Consider the following 12,980-nt stretch of genomic DNA (forward strand, 5'->3'; position numbering starts at 1 on the left):
TGCATTCACACAGGGGAGAGACCTTTCACCAGCTCAGAGTGTGGGAAAGTGATTCACTCAGTCATCCTCCCTGCCGATACACCAGTGAGTTAACACTGGGGAGAGACCGTTCACCTGCTCTGAGTGTGCAAAGAGATTCAATCAATCATCCTACCAGCTGATACGCCAGAGAGTTCACACTGGGGAGAGACCATTCACCTGCTCAGAGTGTGGGATGAGATTCACTCAGTCATCCAGCCTGCTGATACACCAGTGAGTTCACACTGGGGAGATACCATTCACCTGCCCAGACTCTGGTAGGAGATTCACTCAGTCATCCTACCTGCTGAAACAACAGTGAGTTCACAATGGGGAGAGACCATTCAGCTGCTCAGAGTGTGGGAAGAGATTCAATCAGTCATCCAACCTGCTGATATACCAGTGAGTTCACACTGGGGAGTAACCGTTCACCTGCTCAGTGTACGGGAAGAGGTTCACTCAGTCATCCTACCAGCTGATACATCAGTGAGTTCACACTGGTGAGAGACCATTCCCCTTTCAGAGTGTGGGAAAGGATTAACTCAGTCATCCTACCTGCTGATGCACCAGTGGGTTCACACTGGGGAGAGACCATTCAACTGCACAGAGTATGGCAGGAGATTCACTCTGTTATCCTAAATGCTCATACAACAGTGAGTTGACAATGGGGAGAGACCGTTCACCTGCTCAGAGTGTGGGAAGTGATTCACTCAGTCATCCAACCTGCTGATAGACATGTGAGTTCACACTGGGGAGAGACCGTTCACCTGCTCAGAGTGTCGGATGGGATTCACTCAGTCATTCTACCTTCTGATACACTAGGGAGTTCACACTGGGGAGAGACCATTCCCCTGCTCAGAGTGTTGGATGAGATTCACTCAGTCAACCTGCCTGCTGTTACACCAGTGAGTTCACAATGGGGAGAGACCATTCACCTGCTCAGCGTCTGGTAGGAGATTCAGTCAGGCATCGGACCTGCTGAAACAACAGTGAGTTCACAATGGGGAGAGACCATTCACTTGCTCAGAGTGTGGGAAGAGATTCACTCAGTCATCCTAACTGCTGATACACCAGTGAGTTCACACTGGGGAGAGACCATTCAGCAGCTCAGAGTGTGGGATGTGATTCACTCAGTCATCCTACCTGCTGATACACCAGTGAGTTCACACTGGGGAGAGACCATTCAGCAGCTCAGAGTGTGGGATGTGATTCACTCAGTCATCCTACCTGCTGATACACCAGTGAGTCTACACTGTGGAGAGACCGTTCACCTGCTCAGTGTACGGGAAGAGTTCTACTCAGTCATCCTACCTGCTGATACACCAGTGAGTCCACACTGGGGAGAGGTCATTCCCCTTTCAGAGTGTGGGAAAGGATTTACTCAGTCATCCTACCTGCTGATACACCAGTGAGTTCACATTGGGGAGAGACCATTCACCTGCTCAGAGTCTGGTTGCAGATTCACTCAGATATCCTACCTACTGAAACAACAGTGAGTTCACAATGGGGAGAGACCATTCACCTGCTCAGAGTGTAGGAAGTGATTCACTCAGTCATGCAACCTGCTGATACACCAGTGAGTTCTCACTGCGGAGAGAATGTTCACCTGCTCTGAGTGTCGGAAGAGATTCACGCAGTCATCCTACCTTCTGATACACCAGTGAGTTCACACTGGGGAGAGACCAATTACCTGCTCAGACTGGGATGAGATTCACTCAGTCATCCTACCTTCTGATACACCAGTGAGTTCACACTGGGGAGAGACCAATTACCTGCTCAGACTGGGATGAGATTCACTCAGTCATCCTACCTTCTGATACACCAGTGAGTTCACACTGGGGAGAGACCGTTCACCTGCTCAGAGTGTGGGAAGTGATTCACTCAGTCATCCAAACTGCTAATATACCAGTGGGTTCACACTGGGGAGAGACCGTTCACCTGCTCAGAGTGTTGGACGAGATTCACTCAGCCATCCTACCTTCTGATACACCAGTGAGTTCACAATGGGGAGAGACCATGCAGCTGCACAGAGTGTGGGATGAGATTCACTCAGTCATCCTGCCTGCTGATGCACCAGTGAGTTCACACTTGGGAGAGACCGTTCACCTGTTCAGAGTGTGGGAAGGGATTCACTCAGTCATCCTACCTGCTGGTACACCAGTGAGTTCACACAGGGGATATACCGTTCACCTGCTCAGAGTGTGGGATGAGATTGACTCAGTCATCCTACCTGCTGATACGCCAGTGAGTTCACACTGGGGAGAGACCATTCAGCAGCTCAGAGTGTGGGATGTGATTCACTCAGTCATCCTACCTGCTGAGACACCAGTGAGTTCACACTGGGGAGAGACCATTCACTTGATCAGAGAGTGGGAAGAGATTCACTCAGTCATCCTAACTGCTGATACAACAGTGAGTTAACAATGGGGACAGACCGTTCACCTGCTCAGAGTGTGGGAAGTGATTCACTCAGTCATCCAACCTGCTAATATACCAGTGAGTTCACACTGGGGAGAGACGTTTCACCTGTTCAGAGTGTGGGAAAGAGATTCACTCTGTCATCCTACCTGCTGATACACCAGTGAGTTAACACTGGGGAGAGACCGTTCACCTGCTCTGAGTGAGGACAGAGATTCACTCAGTAATCCTAACAGCTGATACACCAGTGAGTTATCAATGGGGGAGACCGTTCACCTGTTCAGATTGTGGGATGAGATTCACTCAGTCATCCTACCTGCTGATACACCAGTGAGTTCACACTGTGGAGAGACCGTTCACCTGCTCAGTGTACGGGAAGAGTTTCACTCAGTCATCCTACCTGCTGATACACCAGTGAGTTCACACTGGGGAGAGACCATTCACCTGCTCAGAGTCTGGTAGGAGATTCACTCAGACTTCCTACCTGCTGAAACAAAAGTGAGTTCACAATGGGGAGAGACCATTCACCTGCTCAGAGTGTGGGAAGAGATTCACTCAGTCATGCAACCTGCTGATACACCAGTGAGTTCTCAATGGGGAGAGACCGTTCACCTGCTCAGAGTGTGTGATGAGATTCACTCAGTCATGCTGCCTGCTGATACACCAGTGAGTTCACACTGGGGAGATACCATTCACCTGCTCAGACTCTGGTAGGAGATTCACTTAGTCATCCTACCTGCTTATACAACAGTGAGTTGACAATGGGGAGAGACCATTCAGCTGCTCAGAGTGTGGGAGGTGATTCACTCAGTCATTCAACCTGCTGATATACCAGTGGGTTCACACTGGGGAGAGACCGTTCACCTGCTCAGTGTACGGGAAGAGGTTCACTCAGTCATCCTACCTGCTGATACATAAGTGAGTTCACACTGGGGAGAGACCATTCCCCTTTCAGGGTGTGGGAAAGGATTTACTCAGTCATCCTACCTGCTGATACACCAGTGGGTTCACACTGGGGAGAGACCATTCACCTGCTCAGCGTCTGGTAGGAGATTCAGTCAGGCATCCCACCTGCTGAAACAACAGTGAGTTCACAATGGGGAGAGACCATTCACTTGATCAGAGAGTGGGTAGAGATTCACTCAGTCATCCTAACTGCTGATACAACAGTGAGTTAACAATGGGGACAGACCGTTCACCTGCTCAGAGTGTGGGAAGTGATTCACTCAGTCATCCAACCTGCTAATGTACCAGTGAGTTCACACTGGGGAGAGACGTTTCACCTGTTCAGAGTGTGGGAAAGAGATTCACTCTGTCATCCTACCTGCTGATACACCAGTGAGTTAACACTGGGGAGAGACCGTTCACCTGCTCTGAGTGAGGACAGAGATTCACTCAGTAATCCTAACAGCTGATACACCAGTGAGTTATCAATGGGGAGAGACCGTTCACCTGTTCAGATTGTGGGAAGCGATTCACTCAGTCATCCTACCTTCTGATACACCAGTGGGTTTTCACTGGGGAGAGACCATTAACCTGCTCAGAGTGTGGGATGAGATTCAGTCACTCATCCTGCCTGCTGATACAACAGTGAGTTCTCACTGGGGAGAGACCGTTCACCTGCTCAGTGTGCGGGAAGAGGTTCACTCAGTCATCCAAACTTCTGATACGCCAGTGAGTTCACACTGGGGAGAGACCTTTCTCCTGCTCAGAGTGTGGGAAAGAGATTCACTCAGTCATCCAACCTGGTAAGACACCAGTGATTTCAGACTGGGGAGAGACCATTCACCTGCTCAGAGTGTGGGAATTGATTCACTCCGTCATCCTACCTGCTGATACAACAGTGAGCTGAGACTGGGGAGAGACCGTTCACCTGCTCATAGTGTGGGAAGAGATTCACTCAGTCATCCTACCAGCTGATACAGCAGTGAGTTCACACTGGAGAGAGACCGTTCACCTGCTCATAGTGTGGGAAGAGATTCCCTCAGTCATCCAAACTGCTGATACACCAGCGAGTTCATAATGTGGAGAGAACTTTCACCTGCTCATAGTGTGGGAAGAGATTCCCTCAGTCATCCAAACTGCTGATACACCAGTGAGTTCACACTGGGGAGAGACCGTTCACCTGCTCATAGTGTGGGAAGAGATTCACTCAGTCATCCTACCAGCTGATACAGCAGTGAGTTCACACTGGGGAGAGACCGTTCACCTGCTCAGTGTGCGGGAAGAGGTTCACTCAGTCATCCTAACTGCTGATACACCAGTGAGTTCACACTGGGGAGAGACCGTTCACCTGCTCAGAGTGTTGGACGAGATTCACTCAGCCATCCTACCTTCTGATACACCAGTGAGTTCACAATGGGGAGAGACCATGCAGCTGCACAGAGTGTGGGATGAGATTCACTCAGTCATCCTGCCTGCTGATGCACCAGTGAGTTCACACTTGGGAGAGACCGTTCACCTGTTCAGAGTGTGGGAAGGGATTCACTCAGTCATCCTACCTGCTGGTACACCAGTGAGTTCACACAGGGGATATACCGTTCACCTGCTCAGAGTGTGGGATGAGATTGACTCAGTCATCCTACCTGCTGATACGCCAGTGAGTTCACACTGGGGAGAGACCATTCAGCAGCTCAGAGTGTGGGATGTGATTCACTCAGTCATCCTACCTGCTGAGACACCAGTGAGTTCACACTGGGGAGAGACCATTCACTTGATCAGAGAGTGGGAAGAGATTCACTCAGTCATCCTAACTGCTGATACAACAGTGAGTTAACAATGGGGACAGACCGTTCACCTGCTCAGAGTGTGGGAAGTGATTCACTCAGTCATCCAACCTGCTAATATACCAGTGAGTTCACACTGGGGAGAGACGTTTCACCTGTTCAGAGTGTGGGAAAGAGATTCACTCTGTCATCCTACCTGCTGATACACCAGTGAGTTAACACTGGGGAGAGACCGTTCACCTGCTCTGAGTGAGGACAGAGATTCACTCAGTAATCCTAACAGCTGATACACCAGTGAGTTATCAATGGGGAGAGACCGTTCACCTGTTCAGATTGTGGGATGTGATTCACTCAGTCATCCTACCTGCTGATACACCAGTGAGTTCACACTGTGGAGAGACCGTTCACCTGCTCAGTGTACGGGAAGAGTTTCACTCAGTCATCCTACCTGCTGATACACCAGTGAGTTCACACTGGGGAGAGACCATTCACCTGCTCAGAGTCTGGTAGGAGATTCACTCAGACTTCCTACCTGCTGAAACAAAAGTGAGTTCACAATGGGGAGAGACCATTCACCTGCTCAGAGTGTGGGAATTGATTCACTCAGTCATGCAACCTGCTGATACACCAGTGAGTTCTCAATGGGGAGAGACCGTTCACCTGCTCAGAGTGTGTGATGAGATTCACTCAGTCATGCTGCCTGCTGATACACCAGTGAGTTCACACTGGGGAGATACCATTCACCTGCTCAGACTCTGGTAGGAGATTCACTTAGTCATCCTACCTGCTTATACAACAGTGAGTTGACAATGGGGAGAGACCATTCAGCTGCTCAGAGTGTGGGAGGTGATTCACTCAGTCATTCAACCTGCTGATATACCAGTGGGTTCACACTGGGGAGAGACCGTTCACCTGCTCAGTGTACGGGAAGAGGTTCACTCAGTCATCCTACCTGCTGATACATAAGTGAGTTCACACTGGGGAGAGACCATTCCCCTTTCAGGGTGTGGGAAAGGATTTACTCAGTCATCCTACCTGCTGATACACCAGTGGGTTCACACTGGGGAGAGACCATTCACCTGCTCAGCGTCTGGTAGGAGATTCAGTCAGGCATCCCACCTGCTGAAACAACAGTGAGTTCACAATGGGGAGAGACCATTCACTTGATCAGAGAGTGGGAAGAGATTCACTCAGTCATCCTAACTGCTGATACAACAGTGAGTTAACAATGGGGACAGACCGTTCACCTGCTCTGAGTGAGGACAGAGATTCACTCAGTAATCCTAACAGCTGATACACCAGTGAGTTATCAATGGGGAGAGACCGTTCACCTGTTCAGATTGTGGGAAGCGATTCACTCAGTCATCCTACCTTCTGATACACCAGTGGGTTTTCACTGGGGAGAGACCATTAACCTGCTCAGAGTGTGGGATGAGATTCAGTCACTCATCCTGCCTGCTGATACAACAGTGAGTTCTCACTGGGGAGAGACCGTTCACCTGCTCAGTGTGCGGGAAGAGGTTCACTCAGTCATCCAAACTTCTGATACGCCAGTGAGTTCACACTGGGGAGAGACCTTTCTCCTGCTCAGAGTGTGGGAAAGAGATTCACTCAGTCATCCAACCTGGTAAGACACCAGTGATTTCAGACTGGGGAGAGACCATTCACCTGCTCAGAGTGTGGGAATTGATTCACTCCGTCATCCTACCAGCTGATACAACAGTGAGCTGAGACTGGGGAGAGAGCGTTCACCTGCTCATAGTGTGGGAAGAGATTCACTCAGTCATCCTACCAGCTGATACAGCAGTGAGTTCACACTGGGGAGAGACCGTTCACCTGCTCATAGTGTGGGAAGAGATTCCCTCAGTCATCCAAACTGCTGATACACCAGCGAGTTCATAATGTGGAGAGAACTTTCACCTGCTCATAGTGTGGGAAGAGATTCCCTCAGTCATCCAAACTGCTGATACACCAGTGAGTTCACACTGGGGAGAGACCGTTCACCTGCTCATATTGTGGGAAGAGATTCACTCAGTCATCCTACCAGCTGATACAGCAGTGAGTTCACACTGGGGAGAGACCGTTCACCTGCTCAGTGTGCGGGAAGAGGTTCACTCAGTCATCCTAACTGCTGATACACCAGTGAGTTCACACTGGGGAGAGACCATTCACCTGCTTAGTGTCTGCTAGGAGATTCACTCAGTCAACATACCTGCTGAAACAACAGTGAGTTAACAATGGGGATGAGACCATTCACCTGCTCAGAGTGTGGGAACAGATTCACTCAGTCATCCGACCTGCTGATACAACAGTGAGTTGACAATGAGGAGAGACCGTTCACCTGCTCAGAGTGTTTGAAGTGATTCACTCAGTCATCCAACCTGCTGATACACCAGTGAGTTCACACTGGGGAGAGACCGTTCAACTCCTCAGAGTGTCGGAAGAGATTCACTTAGTCATTCTACTTTCTGATATACCAGTGAGTTCACACTGGGGAGAGACCATTCACCTGCTCAGAGTGTTGGATGAGATTCACACAGTGATCCTGCCTGCTGATGCACCAGTGAGTTCACACTGTGCAGTGAGCATTCACCTGCTCAGAGTCTGGTAGGAGATTCAGTCAGTCATCCGACCTGCTGATGCACCAGTGAGTTAACACTGGGGATAGACCGTTCACCTGATCAGTGTCTGCTAGGAGATTCACTCAGTCAACATACCTGCTGAAACAACAGTGAGTTCACAATGGGGATGAGACCATTCACCTGCTCAGAGTGTGGGAAGAGATTCACTCAGTCATCCTACCTGCTGATACAACAGTGAGTTGACAATGAGGAGAGACCGTTCACCTGCTCAGAGTGTTTGAAGTGATTCACTCAGTCATCCAACCTGCTGATACACCAGTGAGTTCACACTGGGGAGAGACCGTTCACCTGCTCATAGTGTGGGAAGTGATTCCCTCAGTCATCCAAACGGCTGATACACCAGCGAGTTCATAATGTGGAGAGAACTTTCACCTGCTCATAGTGTGGGAAGAGATTCACTCAGTCATCCTACCTGCTGATACACCAGTGAGTTCACACTGGGGAGAGACCGTTCACCTGCTCATAGTGTGGGAAGAGATTCACTCAGTCATCCTACCAGCTGATACAGCAGTGAGTTCACACTGGGGAGAGACCGTTCACCTGCTCAGTGTGCGGGAAGAGGTTCACTCAGTCATCCTAACTGCTGATACACCAGTGAGTTCACACTGGGGAGAGACCATTCACCTGCTTAGTGTCTGCTAGGAGATTCACTCAGTCAACATACCTGCTGAAACAACAGTGAGTTCACAATTGGGATGAGACCATTCACCTGCTCAGAGTGTGGGAAGAGATTCACTCAGTCATCCTACCTGCTGATACAACAGTGAGTTGACAATGAGGAGAGACCGTTCACCTGCTCAGAGTGTTTGAAGTGATTCACTCAGTCATCCAACCTGCTGATACACCAGTGAGTTCACACTGGGGAGAGACCGTTCAACTCCTCAGAGTGTCGGAAGAGATTCACTTAGTCATTCTACTTTCTGATATACCAGTGAGTTCACACTGGGGAGAGACCATTCACCTGCTCAGAGTGTTGGATGAGATTCACACAGTGATCCTGCCTGCTGATGCACCAGTGAGTTCACACTGTGCAGTGAGCATTCACCTGCTCAGAGTCTGGTAGGAGATTCAGTCAGTCATCCGACCTGCTGATGCACCATTGAGTTAACACTGGGGATAGACCGTTCACCTGATCAGTGTCTGCTAGGAGATTCACTCAGTCAACATACCTGCTGAAACAACAGTGAGTTCACAATGGGGATGAGACCATTCACCTGCTCAGAGTGTGGGAAGAGATTCACTCAGTCATCCTACCTGCTGATACAACAGTGAGTTGACAATGAGGAGAGACCGTTCACCTGCTCAGAGTGTTTGAAGTGATTCACTCAGTCATCCAACCTGCTGATACACCAGTGAGTTCACACTGGGGAGAGACCGTTCAACTCCTCAGAGTGTCGGAAGAGATTCACTTAGTCATTCTACTTTCTGATATACCAGTGAGTTCACACTGGGGAGAGACCATTCACCTGCTCAGAGTGTTGGATGAGATTCACACTGTGATCCTGCCTGCTGATGCACCAGTGAGTTCACACTGTGCAGTGAGCATTCACCTGCTCAGAGTCTGGTAGGAGATTCAGTCAGTCATCCGACCTGCTGATGCACCAGTGAGTTAACACTGGGGATAGACCGTTCACCTGATCAGTGTGTGGACAGAGATTCAATTAGTTATCCTCCCAGTTGATACACCAATGAGTTATCACTGGGGAGTGTCCGTTCACCTGTTCAGAGTTTGGGAAGTGATTCACTCAGTCATCCTACCTGCTGATACACCAGTGAGTTCACACTGGGGAGAGACCGTTCACCTGCTCAGAGAGTGGGATGAGATTCACTCAGTCATCCTACCTGCCAATACACCAGTGAGTTCACACTGGGGGGAGACCACTCACCTGCTCATAGTGTGGGAAGAGATTCCCTCAGTCATCCAAACTGCTGGTACACCAGTGAGTTCACACTGGGGTGAGAACTTTCACCTGCTCAGATGATGGGAAAGAGATTCACTCTGTCATCCTACCTGCTGATACACCACTGAGTTCACACTGGAGAGAGACCATTCCCCTGCTCAGAGAGTGGGAAAGGATTTACTCAGTCTTCCTACCTGCTGATGCAACAGTGAGTTCACACTGGGGAGAGACCATTCACCTGCTCAGAGTGTGGGAAGTGATTCACTCAGTCATCCTGCCTGCTGAGACACAAGTGAGTTCACCATGGGGAGAGACCATTCACCTGCTCAGTGTGTGGGATGAGATTCAATCAGTCATCCTACCTGCTCATATATCAGTGCGTTCACATTGGGGAGAGACCGTTCACCTGCTCAGAGTGTCGGAAGAGATTCATTCAGTCATCTTACCTTCTGATACACCAGTGAGTTCACGCTGGGGAGAGAGTATTCAGCTGCTCAGAGTGTGGGATGAGATTCACTCAGTCATCCGACCTGCTGTTACAACTGTGAGTTGAGACTGGGGAGTGACCATTCAACTGTTCAGAGTGTGGGAAGACATTCCCTCAGTCATCCAAACCGCTGATGCACCAGTGAATTCACACTGGGGAGAGACCGTTCACCTGCTCAGAGAGTGGGAAAGACATTCAATCTGTCATCCTACCTGCTGATACACCAGTGAGTTGACACTGGGGAGAGACCGTTCACCTGCTCTGAGTGTGGACAGAGATTCACTTAGTCATCCTTCCAGCTGATACACCAGTGAGTTATCACTGGGTAGAGACCGTTCCCCTGTTCAGAGTGTGGTAAGGGATTCACTCAGTCATCCTACCTGCTGATACACCAGTGAGTTCACACTGGGGAGAGACCATTCAATTGCTCAGAGTGTGGCAAGAGATTCACTCAGTCATCCTACCTGCTGATACAACAGTGAGTTGAGACTGGGGCGAGACCATTCAACTGCTCAGAGTGTGGGAAGAGATTCCCTAAGTCATCCAAACTGCTGATACAACAGTGAGTTCACACTGGGGAGAGACCGTTCACCTGCTCAGAGTGTCGGAAGAGATTCACTAAGTCATTCTAACTTCTGATACACCAGTGAGTTGACACTGGGGAGAGACCGTTCACCTGCTCTGAGTGTGGACAGAGATTCACTTCGTCATCCTACCTGCTGATACACCAGTGAGTATTCACTGGGGAGAGGCCGTTCACCTTTTCAGAGTGTGGAAGGGATTCACTCAGTCATGCTACCTGCTGATACACCAGTGAGTTCACACTGGGGAGAGACCGTTCACCTTCTCAGTGTACGGGAAGAGGTTCACTCAGTCATCAGACCTGCTGATACACCAGTGAGTTCACACTGGGGAGAGACCATTCCCCTTTCAGAGTGCGGGAAAGGATTTACTCAGTCATCCTACCTGCTGATACACCAGTGCGTTATCACTGGGGAGAGACCATTCACTTGCTCAGAGTATGGTAGGAGATTCAATCAGACATCCTACCTGCTGAAACAACAGTGAGTTCACAATGGGGAGAGACCATTCACCTGCTCCGAGTGTGGGAAGTGATTCACTCAGTCATCCAAACTGTTGATACACCAGTGAGTTCACACTGGGGGGAGTCCGTTCACCTGCTCAGATTGTCGGAAGAGATTCACTCAGTCATCCTACCTTCTGATACATCTGTGAGTTAACACTGGGGAGAGACTGTTCACCTGCTCTGTGTGTGGACAGAGATTCACTTAGTCATCCTTCCAGCTGATACACCAGTGAGTTCACACTGGGGAGAGACCGTTCACCTGTTCAGATTGTGGGAAGGGATTCACTCAGTCATCCTGCCTGCTGATACACCAGTGAGTTCACACTGGGGAAAGACCGTTCACCTGCTCAGAGTGTGGGAAGTGTTTCACTCAGTAATCCAACCTGCTGATATACCAGTAAGTTCACACTGGGGAGAGACCGTTCACCTTCTCAGTGTAAGGGAAGAGGTTCACTCAGTCATCCTACCTGCTGATACACCAGTGAGTTCTCATTGGGGAGAGACCATTCACCTGCTCAGGGTATGGTAGGAGATTCACTCAGATATCCTACCTGCTGAAACAACAATGAGTTCACAATGGGGAGAGATCGTTCACCTGCTCAGAGTGTGGGATGAGATTCACTCAGTCATCCTGCCTGCTGATACACCAGTGAGTTCACACTTAGCAGAGACCGTTCACCTGTTCAGAGTGTGGGAAGGGATTCTCTCAGTCATCCTACCTGCTGATACACCAGTGAGTTCACACAGGGGAGAGACCGTTAACCTGCTCAGAGTGTGGGATGAGATTCACTCAGTCATCCTGCCTGCTGATACACCAGTGAGTTCACACTTGGCAGAGACCGTTCACCTGTTCAGAGTGTGGGAAGGGATTCTCTCAGTCATCCTACCTGCTGTTACACCAGTGAGCTCACACTGGGGAGAGATCATTCACCTGCTCAGTGTCTGGTAGGAGATTCACTCAGTCATCATACCTGCTGAAACAACAGTGAGTTCACAATGGGGAGAGACGATTCACCTGCACAAAGTGTGGGAAGATATTCACTCAGTCATCCTTCCTGCTGATACAACAGTGAGTTGAGACAGAGGAGAGACCATTCAACTGCTCAGTGTGCGGGAAGAGGTTCACTCAGTCATCCTAACTGCTGATACACCAGTTCGTTCACACTGGGGAGGGAACAGTCCCCTGCTGAGAGTGTGGTAAAGGATTTAATCAGTCATCCTACCTGCTGATACACCAGTGGGTTCACACTGGGGAGAGACCATTCAACTGCTCAATGTCTGGTAGGAGATTCACTCAGTCATCCTACCTGCTGAAACAACAGTGAGTTGACAATGGGGAGAGACCGTTCACCTGCTCAGAGTGTCCGAAGAGATTCACTCAGTCATTTTGCCTTCTGATACACCAGTGAGTTCACACTGGGGAGAGACCATTCACCTGCTCAGAGTCTGGTCGGAGATTCAGTCAGTCATCCTTCCTGCTAAAACAACAGTGAGTTCACAATGCGGAGAGACCATTCACCTGCTCAGAGTGTGGGAAGTGATTCACTCAGTCATCATACCTTCTGATACACCAGTGAGTTCACCCTGGGGAGAGACCATTCAGCTGCTCAGAGTGTGGGATGAGATTCACTCAGTCATCCTGCCTGCTGATACACAAGTGAGTTCAGACTTGGCAGAGACCGTTCACCTGTTCAGATTGTG

General features: G+C 49.8%; 1 protein-coding gene across 1 annotated transcript in view; it reads left to right on the forward strand.

Annotated features, from left to right (window-relative positions):
- Positions 1-12,980, forward strand: part of LOC137361160 (zinc finger protein 154-like) — a 32,254-nt gene that overhangs the window by 18,753 nt on the left and 521 nt on the right. The window contains exon 3 of the mRNA XM_068026095.1: positions 106-252. Within this exon, the coding sequence (XP_067882196.1) occupies positions 106-252 (147 nt within the window). The remainder of the gene's footprint in view (positions 1-105; positions 253-12,980) is intronic.

The sequence above is a fragment of the Heterodontus francisci genome, unplaced genomic scaffold (genome assembly GCF_036365525.1).
Source record: "Heterodontus francisci isolate sHetFra1 unplaced genomic scaffold, sHetFra1.hap1 HAP1_SCAFFOLD_374, whole genome shotgun sequence".
NCBI classification, from domain to species: domain Eukaryota; kingdom Metazoa; phylum Chordata; class Chondrichthyes; order Heterodontiformes; family Heterodontidae; genus Heterodontus; species Heterodontus francisci.